The 23,221-nt window shown below is 37.9% G+C and overlaps 1 protein-coding gene across 6 annotated transcripts in view; it reads right to left on the reverse strand.

Moving 5' to 3' along the window:
• Window positions 1-23,221, reverse strand: part of LOC136883478 (uncharacterized) — a 137,993-nt gene that overhangs the window by 48,835 nt on the left and 65,937 nt on the right. For 5 of the 6 annotated variants that reach the window (XM_067155812.2, XM_067155813.2, XM_067155811.2 and 2 more), the window contains exon 2: window positions 6,229-6,381. In XM_067155812.2, the coding sequence (XP_067011913.1) occupies window positions 6,229-6,298 (70 nt within the window). In that variant the 5' untranslated portion in view covers window positions 6,299-6,381. Of the gene's footprint in view, window positions 1-6,228; window positions 6,382-13,190; window positions 13,294-23,221 lie in introns of those variants that run through there. The other variant, XM_067155814.2, reaches the window with a different exon arrangement.

Raw genomic sequence — 23,221 nt, forward strand, 5'->3', positions numbered from 1 at the left:
CAATGAATGCCAGTACTTCTGTTGTTTTTCTTGTTTCCTTGTCTATTGGGCAGTTGAAATCATGACTTAAGATTACTTTTCCTTTATGAGGGATTACACTGAAAGTGTGTGATAAAGTGTCTATGATGCCTACAGATGTGCAGTCCGGATTAAAGTATGCAGTAATTATGAAATATATTTTTGTTTCAACAATCAATAAATCTTCCTCCTTGTATATTATTCTGAAAGGAGATAAGTGAGGTTTAATTAGGCAACTCACCCCTCCCATCGGTCTGCCTTGTTCTCCTTATCATGCCATATTATGTATATTATAGAATCCATCGATGTCTGTCTTTGATTCATCGCATAAGAACGTTTCTTTACAGAAAAACAATATATATACAAATCTCCACCTTATCAATACAAATTTATTTTACATTAAGCAGGTAAATATAGTCAAATAGTCAAGACTAGTTTCGACCCCTAGGGGGTCATCCTCAGTTGACATGCATTAAAAATTGTATTGTTCACAAAAACATCACATATGGTGGTAAAAGCTTAGACTAATTTAGACTGATCATTAATGTTTCTGTCGGTACAAATGTCAAACTGGTTAAATGTGTCTTCAGGTATAATTCTTGCTACTGTATTTAGGTCTTGTAATTCCAGTTGAATAACTTTATGCACTCATCAGTGATCACTGTTTTGCATTCCTTTAAATGCCCAAGGTGCCCGAAAGGGGCAAAATTTAATGCCTGCAGGCCAGTAAACTTCCAAATAGACCATTTCTTTGTAACAAAGTGGAACCCCAATCTTGAAAGCTTTATCAAGTTGCCCTCTTCCTAGATCCTGACAGCTTATGTTGCCAACAATACCATTTTCTCATAGGTATGTTTCTATTAGTTGCTCATTTGCATCTGGTGTTAATCTGGAGATGTGTAGCCATACCGTACTCTCCACTGCACTGATTGCACTTTTGCCTTCTTTCCTCCCTCTTGACACCATCGCTGAACAGCACCTTTTTTCGTTGTTTTGTTTCAATTTTGCTGGGTTTTTTTCCTTATTACAGAAGAGGTCTCTTTTTCATCATTATGTCCTATAGTGCTCTGAAATTGTTTGGATGTTCTCCTTACAACTGACATAGGTGCTGTAATGGTCTGTTCCCTGCTGTATTACATTCTGTTTCTTGAACTCTCTCTTCTGTACTCTCTTCCGTATTTTGCTTTGTTACAGAGGTGTCTAATTTGGTTGTTTGACTAATATCCGAGCATAGTGTTAGTGTTATTTCAGTAGACTCATCACTTATCCCAGTTTGGTTAAATAATTTCTTTGTATTTTCCCTAGCTTTGCTGACCTCTTCTTCATCACATATTTTCTCCTCCTCAGCGGCTACAGTTTTCCTGATGGGATTTTCATGCACCATTTTCCAGTTACCTAAGGGATCGTTCTCCTCCTTTACCTCACTTTCCTTTTCATCATTTCCCCCTCTTCCAACCTTCTTCGTTAACATTGCGCCGATAATTTCAGTATTTTCTTGCATGTTTTCCTTAATGTGTTTTAATAAGTACTCTGCCTTCTCTACCAGGGAGGCTATTATCACACCATATGATTTATTCATATCCAATGTCTCTGGGTTGCATATTTCGTACAGCCATATTATCTGACGATTTTTCTTTCTAGATCTTTTACTTCCTGACTAATGAGACTGGTACAGTTTTCATGCGTCTTTTCTTTGCACCTACTGTGTTTACCTCTTTGGTGCACTGTCTCTGACACACACGACAATATTCCTTTCCGTCACTTTTGTAGATTCTCTGAGAATGCATTTTTGTGCTATCCATGGAATTTCACAATTGTTCAGAGTAGAATACACTTTGGCATTCGTTGCAAGCGAATATCTATCTATCTAGGTATTCTGCCTTATGGCAGGTCTTGTCATGGAATGAACCTCTTCCACTGTTGCCTGTCCCGCGCCAAGTTTTTCATGTCCGAATATTTATTTCCTTGGATATTGTCCAACATTTGATATTTTTTCCTTCCTCTTCCTCGTTTGCCTTTCACCACTCCTTCTATTCCTTCTTTCAGTAAACAGTCCCTCCTCAAACAATGTCCGATCCAGTTCATTTTTCTCCTTCTAATGGTTTGTAACATACTTCGTTCTTCTCCAACTCTTCGTAATACCTCCTCATTCCTTACCCGGTCTTCCCATTTCACTCGTTCTATTCTCCTCCATACCCACATCTCTAGTGCCTCCAATCTTCTCTCATCTTTCTTTCTCAATGTCCAAGTCTCTGCGCCATACAGCGCTATGCTCCAAATGTAACACTTAGCAAGTCTTTTCCTCAAATCTTTGTTTAGTGGTCCACAAAATAATTTTGATTTTTTCCTAAAGCCTTCTTTTGCTATAGCAATTCTTTTCTTAATTTTTGTTGTGCAATACATATCATCTCTGATCATACTTCCCAAATACTTGAAGTTACTGACTTGCTCTATTTCTTCTCCTCCTATACTAATATGACAACTTCTACCTTTTCCTCCAATTATCATACTTTTGGTCTTCTTCTTATTAATTCTCATTCCATATTCTTCTAGTTTCATGTTGAGTTTATCTAACATTTGTATCATTTCACGTTCGCTTTCTCCCATCACAACCATATCATCTGCAAATCTTATACATTCTACTCTCCTACCTCCAACACAAACTCCACTATTTCCATTAAAACTTTCATTGATTATTTCTTCGAGATAGATATTGAACAGTGTCGGTGATAAAGAGCAGCCCTGTCTTACACCTCTTCCTAATTCAATTTCTTCACTCAACTCATCTCCTATTCTCACTCTTGCTCTCTGGTTTATATACAAATTCTTTATTAGCCTTCTATCCCTCCAATCAACTCCATGTTTCTTCAGGATTGTCATCAATTTGTCCCATCTGACACAGTCAAAAGCCTTCTCAAGGTCAATAAATACAGCATAAACCTTCCTGTTTTTTTCTATGTACCTCTCTCCTATCACCCTCAGAAGTCCAATGGCGTCTCTTGTTCCAACTCCTCTCCTAAAACCAAACTGTTCTTCACCTATAAAGTTATTCAGCTTTCCATATATCCTTCTGTTGAGCGTCCGCAGTAAGACTTTGGCTGCATGTGAAATTAGACTCAATGTCCTATGTTCTTCACATTTTTTGCTGTTCTTTTTCTTTTCCATAGGGATTAAGATGATTTCACTGAAGTCCTTTGGCCATTTTCCTGTCATGTATATTTGATTACATAATCCAATCAACTCCTTTCTCCCTTCATTATTTAACGCTTTTAACAATTCAACAGGAATCTCATCTATTCCCATTGCTTTTCTATTTTTCATCTCGTTCAGTGATGCTTCGATCTCTCTTCTCAGTATGGTTTCCCCTTTATCATCCTCTTTAACTATATCTTCCTCCTCTAATTCAAGTTCTTCTTCATTTGGTCGATTGTCCCGATCATATAGCCATTCTATGTATTCTTCCCATCTCAAAAGTGAGTTATAAGTAAAGGACTTATTTGGAACACTGGTAAAAGATACTTTGTATGTTTTTTCGGGAGAGTGGGATACAATGTGCAAATTTTGAGAAGACATTTTTTTTCCTTAGTGCTCTCATGTTCTCAAATAAAATTCGGAGAAAAAAAATAGAACGATAAATAATTAGGGAGTAGACACATACAATATTACTGTCCACATCAAAATTATCGTATTGCTCCACATTATAAGGCACTATATAATAGTACTCCAAATCACGAATATTCTCACTTCACATGTATAGCAAACCCGTTATCACGAATCCATTGCACTGCACTTCAATTCATCATACACTAGCACTGCTTGTATTGCCGATGTGCAATACCGAAGTGATAATCATCCTCCGTTGGAGCTATAATCATAAAGTTTGCTGTTGAGATATGCCATATGCAGCGGGCCTTGTCTTGACTTCAATTGTGGAGTTCTAGCTCACCTTGACTTAATGACAGCAATCTTGCTAGTTATTTATTTCACCTGATTACACTTCATTGAATTTATATCAAGTCTGTGAGCATTCATCGGTTTGACGGCAGTAAATATGTCTAAAACATAGAGCTTGCCAAAATAAATCACCTATTCATCGGAGCAACACACTCAGGTCGAGCACTTCACGCGACCATTTTCTATATTGTCTAATACAATTGGGGAAAAAAAAAAAAAAAAAAAAACTTTCCCAGAGCTTACATGCAACACATGTCAAGCTGACTGCCCTGTAATTATTCACTTTATGTTTAGCATCCTATCCTTTGTACAGTGGAACTATAATAACTCTCCATTAATTTGGTATAGCTCCTTCATGCAAACAATAATCAGATAAATACATTGGATATGGTATAATATTCCAAACCATTGCCTTTAGGACAGTATATTCCCCGAAATCTTATCAATTTCAACTGCCCTTTTAGCTTTCAACTACCGAGTGAGTTGGCCATGCGGTTAGGGGCGCGCAGCTGTGAGCTCGCATCCACGAGATAGTGGGTTCGAAGCCCACTGTTGGCAGCCCTGAAGATGGTTTTCTGTGGTTTCTCACTTTCACACCAGGCAAATGCTGGGGCTGTACCTTAATTAAGGCCATGGCCACTTCCTTCCCATTCCTAGGCCTTTCCTGTCCTATCATCGCCATAAGACTAATCTGTGTCGGTGTGACGTAAAGCAAATAGCAAAATAGCTTTCAAATTTTGCAGCTTTTTGTACACATATTTGTTATCATATGCAAATTTTAGAACTTCACTAGTATTAGTCACTACGCTACCTGGACATTATTCATATGTCCAACCATACTGCTAGCTAACTATTTTTTACCTGCTGTAAATCCTCACATATACACTCCCCTTGGTCATTCATTATTTCTAGAATGTCCTTCCCGGAAACTGTTTCTGCCTTAAAGTACTTATACATTCACTAAAACTCATATGACTACCAATTACGCTTGCCATTACGTTATCCTTAACTGGCTTCTTTGCTAAATTCAATTTCTAAGTAAGTTCCTTCCATGAATGTTTCTAATGCTAATTTCTTTCTAACCTTAAACTGTTTATTTCTCTGTTATAATATATTGGGTCTTTACAATTCCTTACCACCTTTAAAGATATGGTATGTATCTGATTTCACACTCCTTAACAAGTGCTTTAAACCTATCCCGTAGGCAGTTTACATTTTTATTTACCATTTTCCACTGATATATTTTTAAAAACACCCTCATGCCGCTCTTATCAATCATATGGTACTGCTTAATAGTCCTCCTTTTACAACCTTCCTATCACATTTTCTTTTCAACTACAACTAAATAAGCTTTGTGATCACTTACACCATCTGTCACTTCATTTTCCCTAAAGAGCTCATCCAGTTTTATCAGCACCATATCTAGAATATCCTTCTTTCTTCCTTCATAGAGATAAGTGTGCTGAATCTTTTCTGCTAACCTGTGTTATAATTGTGACTGTAGTAGTCTGTACACTGTAAGTGTAACAAGAGCTAGGACTCAGGTACGTGCCCGAGGACTTATAAATAAACCATTATTCCTGAATTTTCTGAGAGACCGTAGAATAGAGTAATGCCTCATGATATCAGAAAATGGATTGAACAAAATGGGCTCAAAATATTGTTTGGCTACAAATGTTGTTATATTCAATTTTGTTCCAAACCATTGTGAAAATATGTGCCAAAACAAGTAGGACCGCAATCTAAACCCGCTCTCAACTTAAGAATATTGTAATAATTTTTATCCAAGTTTTCTTTCAGTATATGTCCTAGTCAAATACTAGCTTTCATGCCAAATGCTGCTGTAGATTTAGTGTAGTACTTCAACAAACTGACAGACAGATGTGAAAGCAAAGATAGAATTTGTCATTATATACCAAGTCTGAGATAAAAACAATTAGTAAAAAGTTCAAAATGAACAGTGAGAAAGATAATGGTTTGAAGTAAAATGAAATCTTTGTTACTTAATATGTTACAATAAATAAATAAATTGAAACAATACGACTTTGAAGGCAGAAGTAAATGCTGAAAGACATGCTAACCTTCAACTGCATACCATATTACGTACCTATGTCACCACATGACGGGGTAAAACGGACTGTGAATATCACTGTTATAGTGAAGAAAACACTCATAAGTTTAAAATCCTGTGAAATAGCCCTGTGTTGTGTTAGACTTTCACACTCATATTCAAAGAGATAAAACCTCCTTACTCACCGAACTGTGCAGATACAAGTGCTACCTGCAGCCATGTCAGTATTGCCACAATATTCATCAGCTTCATCATGACTTTTCAGGTCAGGAAATGCCTCCTTCTTGTTCCATTTCCATCAGCTAGGTGATGAACATGTGCTCTCAAATGAGCACCACCTGCAAGAAACAAAAATATGCAATTTACTATTCATTATATACAGACAGGTCTTATGGCAATGATAGGACAGAAAAGGGGTGGGAATGAGAAGGAAGCAACTGTGGCCTTAATAAGGTACAGCACCAGCATTTGCCTGTTGTGAAAATGGGAAACCAAGGAAAACAATCTTCAGAGTTCCCAACAGTGGGGTTTGAACCCACTATCTCCTGAATACTGGATACTGGCTGCACTTAAGCGACTGCAGCTATTGAGCTTGATAATAATAATAATAATAATAATAATAATAATAATAATAATAATAATAATAATAATAATAATAATAATAATAATAATAATAATAATAATAATAATAATAATAATAATAATAATAATAATAATAATAATAATAAACCCGTGGGGGTTTCAGCCTGTTCCCCTATTGGGTGCATCCCAGGTGGCAGATCGAGAGGCTCGCCGGACTTGTCCAGAGGGTTTGAGGGAAATAAAATACCTCTCGCGGACCAAAAACAGGCACAGCTCGCCAACATCTTCAGCAACCTCTGAAGCTCACTACTTCAGTTGTAACCATGACACCGACATAGATCGATGTCCCCGATACTTTTAACTTGATAGCATGATGGAATCAACCTACAATATAACTATCCTAGGCCCTAGTAGACATGCTAGTTTTTCTCGGTCATCAGATTCTGGGGGACCGAGAACATCATGCGGGAATGTATCGGAGCTTCCCAAATCTCTTCACCCAAAATGCAAAACTTTCTTTGGTAGTCTAAACATCAACACACTTCGGAAAACTGGGAAGTTAAAACAATTAACAGACATATTAGCTAACTTAAACATCCAAATTTTAGCACTCCAGGAAACCAGATACGCGGATGAAAATCATTTTGACTCAGGAAATTATAGAATTTACAAAGGCAAGCCAGCAATCTCCCATGATAAGAGACAATTACAATTTGGCACAGGATTCGCTGTAAGAAGAAACACTGTAAACTCAGTACTTAACTTTTCTTTGCCTTCTGAAAGAATTTCAACGCTATCCATTAAATCAGGAAACAAAGCTTATACATTACTTAATGCGCATGCACCCACCAATAACTACAATCAAAAAGATCCATAAATGGTGGAAGACTTCTGGGAACTGCTAGAAGAAACTACAGCCACAATTCCAAATCATCACATAAAAATTCTATTAGGAGATTTCAATGCCCAAATTGGTAGAGAAAAGAAATTCAGGACCATGGTAGGACTATATCCAGTGCACAATAGAACTAATAAAAATGGAGAAAGATTAATTGATTTTTGCAAAAATTTTGATCTCAAATTAATGTCGACACATTTCCGGGCGCTTCCACACAAGAAAACATCCTGGAGATCCCCAAATTTTCACTTGGGAGAATTTCATCTAGATAATGTAGCTATTTCTAAGAAAAATCCAAAAGAAATGATGAATGTTAAAGTTAAAAAAGGGGATCATTAACTCTGACCACCATCTATTCTTAATCAAGGTCAAATTTCAACCAAACAGGTCCAAACCCAGAATAACAAAAAACCTGCATGTCGATCTGGAATTTCTTAAACAGAACACTAGTACTTTCCTTGAAAGTATTCCTACTCACAATCCTTCGAACTGGTTAGAACTCAAAGACATACTTTTGAAGGCTTCTCACTCACCACCCGGGAAACGCAAACATAGGTGGTGGAATGAAACCTGCGACAAGGCCATAAACTTAAGAACTAAAGCCTGGCAGAATTGGAATTCTCATAAAACTGAACAAACTTGGCAGGAATTCACCAAAATACAGAAACAAACATAAAAAATTATCAGGTCTGAAAAACGCAAATACAAACACTACAGATTGGCAGAAATTGGACAAGATTTTACAAAAAACAATACACGAAACTTCTACAAAACTTTCAGAGAAGAATTATCAAATTATCAGGCACCTGGTCTTTGCTTCAAACACCCAGATGAGACATTGGAAACGAATAATCAAGAGAACTGCAAACTTCTAGCAGTTTATTTCCAGGATCTTTTAAACTGTGAATCCCCTAAAGAACAACTCACCTTTGAAAAACCCTTATCTAATCAAGATTCTCAACCCCCAACACTGGAAGAAGTCAAAGAAATAATCCATGGACTCAAAAATAACAAAGCCCCGGGGGAAGATGGTATAATTGCCGAAATGATTAAGATAGGAGGTGACAGCGTAGCCCGGAAAATCCACTTGATTCTTGAGAACATCTGGATCACTTAAGAAATCCTGGAAGATTGGAAATGTGCACTAATCCATCCACTACACAAGAAAGGAGATAAAACGAACATCAATAATTATAGAGGAATTAGCTTGATACCAGTTGCTTACAAAATGTTTTCCAAAGCCCTGCTCACTAGACTTGAGAAACAAACAGACCATCTAATTGGTGAATACCAGGCAGGTTTCCGAAAAGGAAGATCTTGTACAGAACAAATCCTTAATCTCAAAACTATCCTCCAAATGCGCAAAACCAGACAAACAGTCATTACTTTTGTAGATTTCAGAAAAGCATATGACTCTATAGACCGTCAAACACTTTTCAATACTCTAAAAGAATTTCAAGTAGATAAAAAAACAAGAGAATTAATCAAACAAACATTAACTGGCACTACTTCAAAAGTTAAATTCCTAGGCGAAATATCTGAGCCTTTTCCTGTTAATACCGGGGTCCGTCAAGGGGACGGTTTATCACCATTACTGTTTAACTTGGTACTTGAGAAAGTAATTAGGACCTGGGAAAAGGAAACTAATGGAATAACTCTTGGAAGACTACGTAAAGACAGAATTCACATACAATGTCTGGCCTTTGCTGATGACATAGCAATCCTTTCCAATAATAGGCATGAAGCAATTCATTCCATTGAAAAACTACATGAAATTGCCATCAAAACGGGACTTCAAATTTCCTGTGAGAAAACTCAGCACATGGAAGGAGCCTCACGATACTTAGATGGACAACCTATGATGACTAAATTCGGCAAAATTGTTCAAGTGAACCAATTTAAATATTTGGGAGAAAATATTCAGCCCTCTGGTTTAAACTGCGAAGCAAATAAAGAAAGAATTTCCAAATTACTGAAAGCATACAGGATCACTTGGAACAGGTATAATAAAAAAAATCAATATCTCAAAATGCAAAACTTAGGCACTATAATACAGTGATCAAACCTGAAGTGTTATATGCCTCAGAAACCTTAATCATTGGTGGCGGATCTTTAACCAAAGACATTGAGAAAACGAGAAAGGAAAATTTTACGAAAAATGTTTGGCCCAGTTTGTATAGATGAAATATGGAGAAAAAATCATCCCAGGAGATATATTGTAATTCTGAAAAAAATTCTCACACTTTTCGGAAATGATGATTGAAATTTGATGGACACATTATCAGAATGAACACTAACAGGCTAACTAAAAGAATTCTCAACCTGGCCCTTTCATTAAAAATCAAGAACAGCTGGCTTCGTAAAATTGAAACAGATCTCCAGGAAATCAACATCTCAGAAGACATTGTACAGGGCAGATGTAAATTCAGAACCAAAATCGACAATCACAACTTTGAAGACAAACCTAACACCAGAGCTACTATTACTTGGACAAAAGAACAAAGGAAGAAGCTCAGCGAGAGGATGAAGAGATTTTGGGAGGAAAAGAAGGCCAACACATCAGCTAAGCAAGTTCAACCGTGCTCCTGAGTAGGGCATAACGATGTAAAAAAAAAAAAATTAATAATAATATGGGTAGAAAAAGCAACAACTTTACCCAAGAGTAGATACGAGCCCCGTGGTCCTCAGTAGGCCTAAACGACAAAGAAGAAGAAGAAGAGTATGGGTAGAAACTGGGCTGACAGAAAAAGAAGCAATGGGAGGTCGAATAAACAAAATGAATTTAGCATACAAACTAACCACGAACATTTACAATAAGAAGACTATTTTGATTAATGCGGGCATTACCAGATATTGATCTGTCCTGAAGACCTATACGTAGCAGAAACTCTTAACCTTGTAAGAACAGGAGTACTTAAGAGATTAGAAATACTGGAATGAAAGATTCTCAGGAAGATATTGGGAATACAAAGAATAGAGGATGATCAATTTAGAAGACGCGAGAACCAAGAACTGAATACCAAGACAGAGAAAAGAAGGAGCGTGTTCTTCGGACACATCCTGAGAATGTGCCAGGAGAGGTTAACACTGCAAACAATACAGTTTCTTGGGAACAAGAGAACCAAAGTACACGGATCCGAGAGGTACAAAGGGATCTGGAAAAAATGAGAATACTGGAACCAGAGAAATATAACAGAGTGATTTTAAAATAAAAAATTCAAGCTTGCAGAGATTTGCAGGATAGAACTAGGCCCAGAACAAAATCATGATGGACAGAAGAGCGAAGAAGATAGCAAAATATGAGAATGAAAAAATATTGGTAAAGGAGAAAGACCAGGAGAAATGAAGCTCATACAAATTAACATTGTCCTCAGATGGCCAAAATGAAGAAGAAAAAAAAATCATCTTGAACATCATCTTATGGACGAAGCTATGGGGTGCAGTTATTTTGATTTGATGCTATCTAGGCTGTCAATGCATCAGTTTCAATTTCCCTCTCTTGGGCAACCTATGGTTAAGTTTTGAATTAATTTTGTAAGCTAAACACCAAAGACGTCACCAGAGATATTTTACAAGCAGGTATGAGTAACATATACTTATCACTTTAGTGACTGTTGCGTACAATATTTTATTTCATACCATGGTGAATTTACTTATTTTAAATTAAATTAATTTAATTATAAATCATTTTGATTTGTCACAACACAAATTGCCCATGTTTGATCCATGAATTGACGTGGTTTTTTCCCCTGTTTGTGTCTTGCTTTGTAGATATAAGAGATGTGTACCTTGCGTTATGTTGTAATAAAACATAAATATTAATGCTATTTGAAGTAGTGAATAGTTTACTAAGCTAGCAGAGTCGTAAAAATGGTCCTCTGGTCCTGGATTAATAAAGGTAATACAAACATTTGGTAAACTGTGAAATATGCAATATTAATTGTGGGAAATGGATAAACCTATACGTTAGTCAGTATTGTGATGAAGGATTACTTGAGCTGGGAAGTAGAGACTACATTTTTTGTGTAGAAGGGTACAAAACCACGGAGCTGCAATCAGGGAAGAAACAATTCAACAAGTTTAAGTTTGGTGTTCCATGATTCATGATCTTTCTAACTATCTGTGTTTATGTTACTGTAAAACAGATTTCAACCAATTACAGATGATTTGTAATAAAATAGTGCGGAAAATAATTACAGTACGATAGTGTACCAAGGGAAAGAATTTGGCAATGCATGAAAGAACTTCAAGTGCGAGACAGCCTCATAGACAAAGTGAAAATGTTGTATAGTGGGAACAGAAGCTGTATTCAAGTAGGATGTGGTTTGTCGGACTGGTTTGAAACAAAGAGAGGAGTGCAGCAGGGCAGCTCATTGTCACCACTTCTATTTATTATTGTAATGGATGTAATAATGAAATCTATTAAAAGGAAAGAACACGGAGATATCAAAGCCTTCACATTTGCAGATGATGTTGCGATCTGGAGTGACTCAGAAGATGAATTGGGAGAGAGAATACAAAGCTGGAATGAGGAGTTTAAGAAATATGGTTTAAACATCAGCAAGACCAAGACAGTGGTGATGAAAGTGTATGGGGAAGGAGCAGAACCAATAGTCATGTTAAATGAAGCTCAACTGGACAGCGTTCCAGTTTTCAAATACTTGGGTAGCGTTATAGCAAATGACAACCTAGCAAAACATGAGGTGAACAATCGAATCAATAAGGCAGCACAATTTTACCACCAGGTAAGACACCTGCTGTGGGATGAGCAAATACCCATGAAAACAAAAATGACATTGTACAAGTCCTATTATACACCAATTCTTACATACAGTCTCGAAACCACAACACTGACCAATAGAGATAATTCCAAACTTCAGGCAGCTGAAATGAAATCCTACGCACTATGATCCAGAAAACCAGGAAAGACAAGATTAGGAATGAGAAAATTAGAGAAGAAGTAGGAATAGACAATTCTCTCCTAAATAAGATTCAGATATCAAGACTGAAGTGGTTTGGTCACATGAAGAGGATGCCAGTAAACAGAACTGCAAGGAAGGAATTTGACAGAAAGGTAGAAGGAATACGACCCGTGGGAAGGCCACGAAGGAAATGGATAGATTTAGTTAAGAGCGATGTAATGCTGAGAGGTCATGATTGGGACAAGTTGGTGGAGGAAGAATGGTACAAGGACAGGATGAGATGGAGGAGGCTCATATACCACACCCGGGAAACTGGAGATGGTTTAGGATGATGATGATGATGATGATAAAGTGTCATTTTCCATGCTCTTTTGAGTATGGGAAGAAGGCAATTATGACATGGTATAAAATAAAAAAGTTTCCTTCCTTATAAGGATATGGAAAATGACATACCATACTGTAATTAATCTCCACACTCTTTTATTAGAAATCTTCTCTGACTGGTTGAAATGTGCTTCACAGTAATGTAAAAACACAGGTATTCAGACACATCATGAATCAAAGAACATCTAACCAAACCTTGTTGAATTGTTTCTCTGCCTGATTGCAGCACTGTGGTTCCGTACCCATCTATAGAAAAAGAGGCATCTCTGTATTCTCAGCTCAAGTAATCTGCCACCACCACAATATAGGTTAATCCATTTCCATCAGATAAATAACGCATACATCATAAAGTTCATATTACCTTCATTAATCCAGGAGCAGAGGGCCAGGTTTATGACTCTGGTAGCTTAGTGGACTTTTCGCTGCTTCAAATAGCATTAATTTTTATGTTTTATCACCACGTAACTCCATGTACACATCTCCAACATCTTCCATGGCAAAAAACACATAAGAACAACAACAACAATGAACAGCCACTGCATGAGTCATGGATGAAATGTGTGACAATGTGTCAATATTAACATTGATGCTTCCATGGCTTGTAGACATGATACTGGCTTATGCCGTGTCAATAAACAAGGTGAAAATTTATGTTTCGCAGAGAACATTGCTTCGCGTCTTCGGAAGAAAATCTCAACTGTTCACGAGGATGACTTCTACAATAATGAGAGTTTGAATTGAAGAATGTTTTACTGTTGAAGCTGTAGTGGTACGCTCCTTCATCACCAGGTGGCTCACTGTGTGCTGGCACAGCGCTCCAAGCGGGAGCCGACGACAAGAGTTTCACCTTGTTTTCTTGACGTGGCAGAATCCCAAAAGCCCATATCTTGTCTAATGTGTCAATAATTTAAAATAAGTAAATTCTCCATAATATAAAATTAAATGTTACTTTTTTGGGTATATTTTTACATTTATTTTATCCTGAGTTAGTTTTGACAGACTTAAGAACCTCACAGTTACAGATATACGACATAGTTAAAAACCTGATCAACAACAAAAGAGAACAAATGTTAATTATCTTTATTCATTTGAATTCTTCTTACATCAAATGCAGGCTGTCACAGAGACAAAGAATACCAAGACTAGAGATGATTGCCGTGCATTAAATTCAGCAATCTCATGTTAATACTAAATTTTGGAAATGAGGAAAGTGAGTGAGAATATCATAGCACAAAACAGGTTGTCTCAATAATCTGAAAAAGTCCCTTATGAGGGAGGGCTCATGGCTCAAATAAGAATTTGCTGATAATACTACTGAGCGAGTTGGCCGTGCGGTGATGGGCACGCAGCTGTGAGCTTGCGTTAGGGATATAGTGGGTTTGAATCCCACTATTGTCAGTCCTGAAGATGGTTTTCTGTGGTTTCCCATTTTCACACCAGGCAAATGCTGGATCTATCTATCTATCTATCTATCTAGGTATTCTGCCTTATGGCAGGTCTTGTCATGGGATGAACCTCTTCCACTGTTGCCTGTCCTGCGCCAAGTTTTTCATGTCCGAATATTTATTTCCTTGGATATTGTCCAACATTTGATATTTTTTCCTTCCTCTTCCTCGTTTGCCTTTCACCATTCCTTCTATTCCTTCTTTCAGTAAACAGTCCCTCCTCAAACAATGTCCAACCCAGTTCATTTTTCTCCTTCTAATGGTTTGTAAAATACTTCGTTCTTCTCCAACTCTTCGTAATACCTCCTCATTCCTTACCCGGTCTTCCCATTTCACTCGTTCTATTCTCCTCCATACCCACATCTCTAGTGCCTCCAATCTTCTCTCATCTTTCTTTCTCAATGTCCAAGTCTCTGCGCCATACAGCGCTATGCTCCAAATGTAACACTTAGCAAGTCTTTTCCTCAAATCTTTGTTTAGTGGTCCACAAAATAATTTTGATTTTTTCCTAAAGCCTTCTTTTGCTATGGCAATTCTTTTCTTAATTTCTGTTGTGCAATACATATCATCTCTGATCATACTTCCCAAATACTTGAAGTTACTGACTTGCTCTATTTCTTCTCCTCCTATACTAATATGACAACTTCTACCTTTTCCTCCAATTATCATACTTTTGGTCTTCTTCTTATTAATTCTCATTCCATATTCTTCTAGTTTCATGTTGAGTTTATCTAACATTTGTATCATTTCACGTTCGCTTTCTCCCATCACAACCATATCATCTGCAAATCTTATACATTCTACTCTCCTACCTCCAACACAAACTCCACTATTTCCATTAAAACTTTCATTGATTATTTCTTCGAGATAGATGTTGAATAGTGTCGGTGATAAAGAGCAGCCCTGTCTTACACCTCTTCCTAATTCAATTTCTTCACTTAACTCATCTCCTATTCTCACTCTTGCTCTCTGGAGCTGTACCTTAATTAAGGCCACAGCAGCTTCCTTCTCACTGTTAGACCTATCCTATTCCATTCTTGCCATAACACCAATCTGTGTCAGTGCAATGAAAAGCAAATTGTAAAAATATCATAATACTGTGTACACAGACCCATCTCATGATCTTAACAAGCTTGCAAAAGCATTTGATTGTCTACCGCTTGGTTTGTCTATAACAATGCTTGTTTTCTTGCAGAATGGGGAGTTGAACTGCCAGTCAATCAGTTAGCTCAGCTAGTAGTTGATGTGTTTACTATACATCTTACAGTACTTTCAAACGTACACAGCAAATACGAACGAAACCATTAGTGTTTGGAATGTGACATGGCTTCCAAGTTTAGAAGGCATTACCCAATGGAAGAATGTTTTTGCTAGTGGCTTTACGTCGCACCGACACAGATAGGTCTTATGGTGATGATGGGATAGGAAAGGCCTAGGGTTTGGAAGGAAGCAGCCGTGGCCTTAATTAAGGTACAGCCCCAGCATTTGCCTGGTGTGAAAATGGGAAACCATGGAAAACCATCTTCAGGGCTGCCGACAGTGGGATTCAAACCCACTATCTCCCAGACGCAAGCTCACAGCCGTGCGCCTCTAACCGCATGGCCAACTCGCCTGGTATGGAAGAATGTGTAGGACAGGATGATTATACTTTTGCAGTGTTTCTGGTGGATCTGATTATGTAAAAACATCACAGCTCATTTGTTTGCTCACCTGCAAAAACACTGGATAAGATAGTGGATGAAGAAAAAGACTTTGTAGACGATACAATGATTAGTGGTTTTAAGCTAGTATCAGGCAGAAACTGTAGCTTCAAACAGAAGCTAGCAGTTCTAGTGAATACGAACCATCACTAGACAGGAAATCCAACACTGTTAGCATTTTAGCTAAATTTTCTGAAGAACAACTTGAAAATATTCATGATGATTACCATACACAACTTGTTTTTACAATTGGCTTTACGTCGCACTGACACAGGTAGTTCTTATGGCGATGATGGAATAGGAAAGGGCTGGACTGGGAAGAAAACGGCTGTGGCCTTAATTAGGTACAGCCGCAGCATTTGTCTGGTACGAAAATGAGAAACCGTGGAAAACCATCTTCAGGGCTGCCAACAGTGGGGTTCAAATCCATTATCTCCTGAATGCAAGATCACAGCTGCACACCCCTAACTGCAAGACAATCTCACTTTGTGCAATCTTATAGCTATATCATTTGCATCTTGTAGTATCTCTTAAGACATATACGTGTTTGATTAAAAGTGAGTGATACCGAGCTCGATAGCTGCAGTCGCTTAAGTGCGGCCAGTATCCAGTATTCGGGAGATAGTAGGTTCGAACCCCACTGTCGGCAGCCCTGAAAATGGTTTTCCGTGGTTTCCCATTTTCACACCAGGCAAATGCTGGGGCTGTACCTTAATTAAGGCCACGGCCGCTTCCTTCCCACTCCTAGCCCTTCCCTGTCCCATCGTCGCCATAAGACCTATCTGTGTCGGTGCGACGTAAAGCAACTAGCAAGCAAAAGTGAGTGATACTCCTCAGAAAAAAACATAAAGACTATGTGTGAATTTACAAAACTGAAAAATATTCATGGATTTCACTCATGGAACACAGTTCCTATAGAGTCAAATATACAGTTTGTAACAGGGAACTTCCTTTTGCTTATGGAGCAGTGAGGTGAAATAACCTTTGAACTATTTATAAGTTCATGTTTATGAGGTGTTGAACAGGATTTTTTGCAGAGAGATTTGATTTAGGGCAGGGGCCTGCACCAGACATGCTGTGTATTACAATCTCAAAGAACCTACATTACTTAAATTGAAGAATTAAAAAAATACCTACTTATTTATTTGCTTGAGTCAGAAGCAATACTATAAAGGGATGTTACAATTATAAATTAAAAAATAAATAAAATGACTCAGATTAGATTATCTTCTCCCACAAATGGGCCACTTTCATAACACTATCACAGCCTACTATTAAATCTTGCATTGTGCAAGTGTAGACACAGTTCACAGGCATGAGTGTAACACTTTCTGTCTCTCCCCACACCTGCAGAGATCTGAACACTGTAGCTATCCTCATTTACGTATATTCACTCTACATTTCCCCACCCACACCACTCCAAAGTCTGTTGAGTGATCACCAGATTTTCCAGTTGGTGTCATGACCTGCAGGGAGGCTTTCTTTGGTCTTCATCCACTCTGGTTATATAGTGGATTGCCTAATCTGTGTTCCTGGCTACCTTAGGTTTTGCAGTGAGCATTGCTGTTGTCTACAAAAAAGCTTTTCCTTGATTTGAGCCATCGCCTTGGAGGTTGGTGACCAAAGAATAGGTGAGCATGGTCCTCTGCTGAGTCTGTTCATTCAGTTTGTGCTACAACTTCACAACATACACCAGGAGGGGCTATACCTGCCGGGGAGTATAGTTTATAGACAGTAGAAGATTTCAGAAAGCCAGAAATGATTTTACTACAGATTACTGAAGCACAAAATGTACAGGTATATTTGTCCCACAAAATCTTCTGAAGAATTCTGCATATTTTCCCTAACAAATGATCAAAAAACTCAGCCCTGGATTTTCATTACCAATAAATAAATTAATTAATTAAATAAGACATCTAAATTAACACAAATATCCTCAAAAAGCTTGAAAATAAAAAATACTCAAAAATATTTTATTTCTGATTGTACATGTAATGGAGTGAATAATATTTATAAATATCACTAAATAATAATAGTCTCATTAAAATGAACTGCGCTAATCCAAAAATCTAGTTATTCTGAGGAGAAGTGGAAGAATAAAAAAAAAAATTTAAACAAAATCTACTGAAATAGTCCAAAGTAACAAAATAAAACCATGTATAAATTCACTCACTTTGCTTTCAAAAATATGGTAGCATTTACTCTCCAGTTTACATTTATTTGGCATATTCATAAAATCAGTCATCTCTTTTGTCGTAATGAAGTGAACAGGTACTCACACCACCCTGCCAATGCCTCTTACATCTTACAGTGATTTTTTAATATGTTGTTGTTTGGGTCATTAGTCCATAGACTGGTTTGACACAGCCCTCTGTGCCATGCTATCCTGTGCTAACATTTTCATTTCTATGTAATTACTGTGCATCCCACATCTCTTCTAATCTGTTTGTCATATTCATACATTAGTCTATCCCTGCCTACACTTCCCCCAAAACTAAACTACCGTCTGTAACATCACATTTCAAAAGCTTCTATTCTCTCTTTTGTAAGACATTTGTCATCCATTTTTCACTTCCATACAATGTCACACACCAGACAAAAGTCTTCAAAAACATCTTTCTAATTCCTATGCCAATGTTGGAGTGAGCAAATTCCTTTCCCTAAGAAAGGCCTTCCTTTCTTGTGCTAGTCTGCAATTTATGTCCTCTTTACTTCTTCCATCGTTAGTTACCCAATTTCAATTTTCTTTATGTTGCACCAACACAGGTAGGCCTTATGGCAACGATGGGATAGGAAAAGGTACAAGTAGGAAGGAAGCAGTCATGGCCTTCATTAAGGTACAGCCCCATCATTTGCCTGGTGTGAATATGGAAAACAATGAAAAACCATCTTCAGGGCTGCCGACAGTGGGGTTTGAACCCACCATCTACTGAATACAAGCTGACAGCTCATCATCATCATTTTCATTTGCCATTGTCCAGTTCCTGCCAGGTCGGGGTGTTGATCGCACTTCTCTACCGTTGCCTCTCCTTCTGCCACTCCTCTTTGGTAATTGTATTCCAGTCCAGTCTTCTTTTTCTTATATTGTTCTTGACAGAGTCCATCCATCTTGCTCTGGGCCTCCCTCTTGCCCTCTTTCCTTCTATCTTACGAGGGAAGTACCCCAGCTCGAACGGCAAAAACGGACTGGACATGCGCTTAACATACGAAGATATGTCTGTTCTACTACCCATCAAGAGCATTTATCTGTAAAACCCCGCATTAGTGTACAATCAATGTTTAGAAATTATGGCATACGAAGATTGCAGAAACACAATTCTTAGCAGAAACTACTGTGCAACAGGCACTTCGGACCACTATAGTAATAAGAAACAGATGTGGTGTAGTATCATCTGGCAAAAGGTTGAACACGTGCTTGCAACAAGAGCTCTTAACACATGCAGTACTGTGTTGACCATAGTCACTTTTCCCACAATAGAAGATACTGTGTTGTCCTTTATTCGACGTCGAAGTGTAAATGTGGAGTTTTAATAAAGTGATTAAAACACAGCAAAATGGAACAGTATGCACACTTAATGAGAGAAACATGTAGACATACTACATTATTTACAATATTCCTGCATTGTAATAGTCCAAACTCAAATGCCACAGTGATCACATTATCAAACGAAGCAACAGGAACATCCACATCATAACCTGCTCTTTGCCATGCGTATGTTAACATAGGTCTGTATCTCGGTGCAGAGAGTTGGTTGTAGATGACGGATGATGAAGTATCGATCATGTAACGTAGCCTGCGTGATATCTATTTGTAAACGTACAAAATCAACAAGACGTCTAACATAGAGCTTGTATTGCCTAAAATAAATATACATCCGGAGTTTGGTGGCAATATCTTTAATGTAATATCTTTATTTGGAAAACATTCTTCAATGACGCTATAGTCTTTGTGCCCTGACCATGAATTGCAAAGTAATAGACCTCTCTCACCAACATGTTCAGTGAGCACCGAATTAAAGAAGCTCTTCATGTGTGCCTTAGTCATTTTTCTGCTTTTACTCGCTTCAACATGGATGTTCCATGGACACATTGCTGTCAGTTTCTTTGCAACCTGTTTGAAAGAGTTGCAGAAGATGTTAGTTCATAAAAAAGTGGCTCTGATCACTATTCCACACGCATTTCTTCATTATGTTCCCATCTTGAATGAACATGTTCACATCTGCCACAAATGTGTCTACTGTTTGTATAATAAGATTCTCTTCTTCAATCTCTTTGCGAGCCATGAAAATAGTGATATGTCTGGACGAAATATTACATTTGTCTTTGAAGGCCCTGACACAATGCAATGAAGCTTTAAAATTGTCCAGAGAAACTGCTCTAGCGGCCTCCAGAGCGCACGCTTGAATGTGCCAGTAGTGGACCACTGATCCATTATCTCTAGCTCTGTCAAATTGTGCTTTTACAGACTCTTTTAAAGCCTTCAATTTTAATGCTTTGTTTCCCTTGAACAGACCTGGGTATTGCCTTTTGCGCGTCACATAATATAAAATTACCTTGCAGTTTGATTTCAACCTAATGCAGCGATAACGCTTCATTAGTTTCTGATAAGAATTGTAACTGCGATTATAATAATCCTCATGAATGTTGTCCAATGTTTGGTCATCAATACTCCCTATCACACTTGTTCATGCACGTTTTGGGGGTGAAGGAGCGAAATCACTGTCAAGTGTAGTTTCCTCCGTTGCTGGATTGTTGGTACGGTTGGAACCCTCATACTCATGTGCTTCTTTCGTCTATGCTGTCTGCCTCACAATGACCATTACTCTCCAATGTGTCGGTATGTAGTTCTGTTACAGATCCGTTGTATTTCTGCGTTACAATATCATATAACATGCATGCAAATGGCCCATCCTCCACTCCACTTACATCTTCACTATCCAGTGTGTAGCGTCAGCGTACCTTTCTGCGCAGCAACTTCACAACATTTACAGGGTTGATTGGCTTCCACCTACTCATGTCAGACGTTGTGTGTGCACTATACTACGACACACTGCAACTGACTAACAGGCATTGCGTGTACAGCTCCAATGCAGCGCGGCCTGTGTGCTGCCTGTCAGATGGCCCTGGTGACCGAACATGTACTTTTACAGATGAATGGCCTTGATAGCTATTGACAAAGGTACAACTGTATATGTTAAGCCCACTTTCTCGGTTCAAGCCGGGGTACTTCCCTTGTTAGCTTCCAACACGTGTTTTGGTATCCTTCCTTCCTCCATCCTCATAAGTTGTCCAAACCATCTCAGTTTATTCTTCTGCATCCTATCACTCAGTTTTTCTACCCTTATCTCTTTTCTGACCTCAACATTTCTTACTTTGTCACTCCTTGTCTTCCCTACCATACTCCTCAGAAACTTCATATCACCGGCTTGAATTTTACTCTCATTTCTTGCTGTCAATGTTCAAGCCTCTGGTGCGTACGTTAATATAAAGGTATAGTACATCTTATACATTATCTCTTTACATTTCATAGGAACTTAAGGTTCCTTACATTCTGGTAGTATGTATTTCCTGCTTGTACCCTTCCCAACCTTGCATCTTGGATTATTTCACTTCCCAAATATTTGAAGTATTCAACAACCTCTAGGTTTTTCCCCTGATACTAACAGTTTCTTTTCCTTCTCTTTCTCCTCTGTTTTGCTCTTCTCCATGCTGATAGGTATGTGACCCAAACTGCAAAGGTACTTGTGTGGTAAATGTGTTACTGGATAAGAACTTATCAAATGCATGTGCATATATATAAGTTTCATTATTTACCTCCTACTGCAATGAAATAGATGACAGTGGTCATATACATGTTTTGAAATGCAAAAGAATGTCAACTATCTGACATCACATCTTTGTACACTGAAAAGCCCAAACAGTTCTTTGTTGTTTGAGTCATCAGTCCATAGACTGGTTTGATGCAGCTCTCCATGCCACCATAACCTGTGCTAAACTTTTCATTTCTACGTAACTATTGCATCCTACATCTGCTCTAATCTGCTTGTCATATTCATACCTTGGTCTACCCCTACCATTCCTACCACCTACACTTCCTTCAAAAACCAACTGAACAAGTCCTGGGAGTCTTAAGATGTGTCCTATCATTCTATCTCTTCTCATCAAATTTAGCCAAATCGATCTTCTCTCACCAATTTGATTCAGTATCTCTTCATTCATGATTCAATCTATCCATCTCACCTTCAGCATTCTTCTGTAACACCACATTTCCTAAGCTTCTATTCTCTTTTTTTTCTGTTTCACTTCCATACAATGCCACGCTCCAGACGAAAGTCTTCAAAAAAAATATTTCTAATTCCTATATCAATGTTTGAAGTGAGCAAATTTTCTTTTCTTAAGAAAGCTCTTCCTTGCTTGTGCTAGTCTGCATTTTTATGTCCTCCTTACTTCTGCTATTGTTAGTTATTTTACTACCCAAATAACAATATTCATCTGCTTCCTTTAAGACTTCATCTCCTAATTGAATATTTCCTGCATCACCTGCCCTTCTTCGACTGCACTCCATTACTTTTGTTTTAGACTTATTTATTTTCATCTTGTACTCCTTACCCAAGACTTCATCCGTACCATTCAGGAACTTCTCGAGATCTTCTGCAGTCTCAGATAAAATATCAATATCATTGGCAAATCTCAAGATTTCAATTTCCCCTCCTTGGTTTGTGATTCCCTTTCCAAATTCCTCTTTGATTTCCTTTACTTCCTGTTCTATGTAAACACTGAAAAGGAGGGGGTGACAGACTGCAGCCTTGCCTCACTTCTTTCTGGATTGCTGCTTCTTTTTCAAAGCCCTTGACTCTTATCACTGCAGACTGATTTTTATACAGATTGTAGATAATTCTTCATTCTCGGTATCTGATCCCAATCACCTTCGGAATCTTAAATAGCCTGGTACAATCAACATTATCAAATTCCTTTTCTAGATCTACGAACGCCATGTGCGTGGGCTTGTCTTTCTTAATTCGATCCTCTAAGAGAAGATGTAAAGTCAGGATTGCTTCATGAGTTCCTACATTCCTTCTGAAGCTAAACTGATCTTCTCCCAACTCAGCTTTAACTTGTCTTTCCATTCTTCTGTAAAAAATACATGATCAAATTTTGAAGGCATGAGATACTAAACTAATGGTACAGTAGTTTTCACACTTGTCAGCACCGGCTTTCTTGGGAATAGGTATAACAACATTCTGCCA

Source organism: Anabrus simplex, chromosome 11, assembly GCF_040414725.1.
Source record: "Anabrus simplex isolate iqAnaSimp1 chromosome 11, ASM4041472v1, whole genome shotgun sequence".
NCBI classification, from domain to species: Eukaryota; Metazoa; Arthropoda; class Insecta; order Orthoptera; family Tettigoniidae; genus Anabrus; species Anabrus simplex.